Raw genomic sequence first — 3,978 nt, 5'->3', positions numbered from 1 at the left:
ATTTTAAAAGTATAATCATGTTTCTACAGATGCTACTGTTGTCCTGCATCTCACCTAGCATCTTCCTGCCGATGTCCTGAAATATTCTACGTTTCTTCCTCTCCTCGTCCACTTGTTTGCGGCGATCCTCTGTCTGCTGCTCCCTCCGTTTGATGGCCTCAGCTTCCCGCTCTGCTTTAGACAAGAACTTGGGCTGGAGCAGGAACAAATGTTTAGAAAAAACAACAACAGTGGAATGCATTTGCATAAATATATAAAAAAAAATCTTCACCTTAGATTCTGCCTCTTCTTCTGCTTTCTTCTTAGCAAGCAGCTCTTCAAGAGAGAGAGGCTGCACCTGAATCAGTGCAGAAACAGTGTCAAAAAAGTACATAGTATGCAACATTCAAACTTGAAATTACCTAATAGAGCACCTTCTCTTTCTTCTCATCTTTCTCCTCTTCCTCTTTCTTCACATCCTTCTCCCTCTTTAATTTCAAATCCTTGGATTTAGGGGAAGTGCTCCTGGGAGGAAAAAGCAAACACTTTACAACTGAGTATTAAATTCACAATGAAATCAACATTGATAATTCTTTTTTTTTTTTTTTAAAGGAGACATATTATGCCCCTTTTTACAATATGCAATATTAGACTCTGGTGTCCCCAGAATGTGTCTGTGAAAAACGCTGTTTTTCGGGTCTGTCTCTTTAAATGCAAATGAGCTTCTGCTCCCCGCCCCCTTTTCCAGAATAGAGCTGCGCCATTACAGCTCGTACCTGCTAAAACATGTTTATTTTAGATCTGTGTGGCAGCAGCAATATACAGTAAATAAATCAATAAATCCACTGCTCTGTTGTCTCCTCGGAGGCTGGGACTCTAAACAGTGTTCTGTGTTCGTCTGTGCAGCCAAAGACAGAACAGTTAGCATGTTTTGCTCAAACTTTCACCATGGCATTAGAGCTGGTACACCCTTGTCACTTGCGAAATCAAAATGACGGCGCCGTGGGTGGAAACATGCAGATTAAGGGGCGGTAATATTATAATGAGATCCCTTTGCCACGTCACCAAGGGAGCAAAATCAGACGCGCTCGTTTTTTCAGATGCTTGCAGAAAAAGGCTTACTAAAATAAAGTTACTGGGTTAATCTTTTTCACGTTTCCTTGGTTGGTACATGCACCGGGAACCTGATTATAGCACTTGAAACATGGAAAAGTCAGATTTTCATGATATGTCACCTTTAATGGAATATTGCAGTGTTTATTACAAATTTATCTGCACATCATAAATTTTTCTTAAATTCATGTGCCCCTTTTTTTCTAATTTGAGAAGCCGTTTCATTCGGATATGTGTCACAATAGGGAAGAGAAATTATTAAAATATCCCATTATAAATACACAATGCCATCCATGCAATTCAATATAAACAAAATTCTCAACAATAAGGATTTTTTCCACCTGGTCCATTCGCTAAGTTCCGATTTTACTTACTGCTGCTATTTTCACCAGCTCCACCGCAATAAGTTTTACATTTTTCAGCATCATATTTTGTGTGTTAGAGGTTTTATTATATTATCAATTTCATAATATTATATTTCCTTAGGTGAAAAAAATTTGGAATTTGCAACAACTGCCAGTACATCACAAATCATGTTTAAAAAAAGAGCATTGATATGATCAATAAACGTAAGTCACAAAGCACTGGCACCAGGTCATCCTGTCATCCATATTGTTCAGCCCTAAAAATATTTTTGAGTCAAGTATGATTCAAACCTTGATTTCTTGGACCGGTCTTTGTCCCGTCTGTCCCTGTCTCTTTCTCTGTCTTTGCGGCCCCTGTCTCTGTCTCTTTCTTTTTGACGCCGATCTCTAAATACAGAGAAACGGAGTTCAAGCGTTAGAGTACAAATGCATTATCATTGATATGAGAAGAACAGTATACAACCCTACACACCGGTCAGGAGATTTGGATCTGCTGCGGGAGCGCTTGCGTTCACGGGATCGGTTCCGTTTGCGTTCTCTGCCCGGAGATCCTTTCCGATCACGGTCCCTGGAGCGAGAGCGACTGCGCTTACGAGCCTCCCGCTCCTTCCCTGCGGCGTCCAGGTCCTTCTTATCAGAGGAGTCGCCCGCCATCTGGAGAGAGGGAGAAGGCAGGTTTGTTGATGTTTAACGTTACACCAAAGGCTGTTTGTAAGCATACGATTAATTGGCTTGTATCATACGCACTTACATTTTAGAGATCCTTTTGTTTCCCAAAACTGTGCAACATTTATTTATCAGGATTTAACAGATTATTATATAGACTTCTTGAACAGGAAAAGCATTTTGTTTTGTTTAGGAAAAAGAACTAGTCACATTTTAGTCAAATTGCAAATATTAAAACACGGCTAAACAATATAACTAGAACATTAATTACATATGCAATAATATTAAGCCGCAGGATATTATAGCACATGTAATGTTATAGTTATATAGTTTGCGCTGGAGTTTTAATATCGTTTAACTCCACACTGACAGCACAGCGATGGCCTTCTCTCTCCAATAAACTAGACCTTTAGAAACCAGAAAATGACTATAACGAGTAAAACCAAGTTATAGGAACATACTCAACTGGACTGTGATTAAAACTGTAGAAATGTCATGCATTTACTTGCCTTTAAATATCAAAATCAAGTCGGTTGCGAAGCCTGTGCGTTTCACTGAGCCGCCATTATGTTTTGCGTCAACAAATGACGGACTTCCTGTGAGGGATTCTGGGAGATGTGGTCAAACCTGTCATCCATATTGTTCAGCCCTAAAAATATTTTTGAGTCAAGTATGATTCAAACCTTGATTTCTTGGACCGGTCTTTGTCCCGTCTGTCCCTGTCTCTTTCTCTGTCTTTGCGGCCCCTGTCTCTGTCTCTTTCTTTTTGACGCCGATCTCTAAATACAGAGAAACGGAGTTCAAGCGTTAGAGTACAAATGCATTATCATTGATATGAGAAGAACAGTATACAACCCTACACACCGGTCAGGAGATTTGGATCTGCTGCGGGAGCGCTTGCGTTCACGGGATCGGTTCCGTTTGCGTTCTCTGCCCGGAGATCCTTTCCGATCACGGTCCCTGGAGCGAGAGCGACTGCGCTTACGAGCCTCCCGCTCCTTCCCTGCGGCGTCCAGGTCCTTCTTATCAGAGGAGTCGCCCGCCATCTGGAGAGAGGGAGAAGGCAGGTTTGTTGATGTTTAACGTTACACCAAAGGCTGTTTGTAAGCATACGATTAATTGGCTTGTATCATACGCACTTACATTTTAGAGATCCTTTTGTTTCCCAAAACTGTGCAACATTTATTTATCAGGATTTAACAGATTATTATATAGACTTCTTGAACAGGAAAAGCATTTTGTTTTGTTTAGGAAAAAGAACTAGTCACATTTTAGTCAAATTGCAAATATTAAAACACGGCTAAACAATATAACTAGAACATTAATTACATATGCAATAATATTAAGCCGCAGGATATTATAGCACATGTAATGTTATAGTTATATAGTTTGCGCTGGAGTTTTAATATCGTTTAACTCCACACTGACAGCACAGCGATGGCCTTCTCTCTCCAATAAACTAGACCTTTAGAAACCAGAAAATGACTATAACGAGTAAAACCAAGTTATAGGAACATACTCAACTGGACTGTGATTAAAACTGTAGAAATGTCATGCATTTACTTGCCTTTAAATATCAAAATCAAGTCGGTTGCGAAGCCTGTGCGTTTCACTGAGCCGCCATTATGTTTTGCGTCAACAAATGACGGACTTCCTGTGGGGAGATGTGGGAGATGTGGTCAAAAAAGCATTAAAGGGGTCATATGATGTTGCTAAAAAGAACATTATGTGGTGTAATGAGTGTAATGAAATGTGTTTATTCGGTTTAAGGTTAAAAAACACATTATTTTCCACATACTGTACATTATTGTTTCTCCTCTATGCCTCGCCTTTCTGAAACGTGTCGATTTTTACA

At 39.8% G+C, this 3,978-nt stretch overlaps 2 protein-coding genes across 3 annotated transcripts in view; both read right to left on the bottom strand.

Annotated features, from left to right (window-relative positions):
• LOC107705733 (probable ATP-dependent RNA helicase DDX23) overlaps window positions 1-2,718 on the bottom strand; it is an 11,226-nt gene extending 8,508 nt beyond the window's left edge. The window contains exons 1-6 of one of the 2 annotated variants that reach the window (XM_016509177.1): window positions 2,633-2,718; window positions 1,930-2,111; window positions 1,749-1,844; window positions 414-504; window positions 272-337; window positions 55-193 (exon numbers count right to left, since the gene is read on the bottom strand). In XM_016509177.1, the coding sequence (XP_016364663.1) occupies window positions 55-193; window positions 272-337; window positions 414-504; window positions 1,749-1,844; window positions 1,930-2,111 (574 nt within the window). In that variant the 5' untranslated portion in view covers window positions 2,633-2,718. The remainder of the gene's footprint in view (window positions 1-54; window positions 194-271; window positions 338-413; window positions 505-1,748; window positions 1,845-1,929; window positions 2,112-2,632) is intronic. The other variant, XM_016509176.1, reaches the window with a different exon arrangement.
• On the bottom strand, window positions 2,478-3,774 carry LOC107705662 (probable ATP-dependent RNA helicase DDX23). Its single transcript, XM_016509053.1, has 4 exons — window positions 3,691-3,774; window positions 2,988-3,169; window positions 2,807-2,902; window positions 2,478-2,550 (listed from the first exon to the last, which is right to left on the bottom strand). Exons 2-4 carry the CDS (start codon window positions 3,167-3,169, stop codon window positions 2,478-2,480), a joined length of 351 nt encoding a protein of 116 aa, XP_016364539.1. The 5' UTR covers window positions 3,691-3,774.
• Window positions 3,775-3,978: the final 204 nt, after the last annotated feature.

Source organism: Sinocyclocheilus rhinocerous, unplaced genomic scaffold, assembly GCF_001515625.1.
Source record: "Sinocyclocheilus rhinocerous isolate Xijiao unplaced genomic scaffold, SAMN03320098_v1.1 scaffold263, whole genome shotgun sequence".
NCBI classification, from domain to species: Eukaryota; Metazoa; Chordata; class Actinopteri; order Cypriniformes; family Cyprinidae; genus Sinocyclocheilus; species Sinocyclocheilus rhinocerous.
This window is presented reverse-complemented; position numbering and strand designations above follow the sequence as displayed.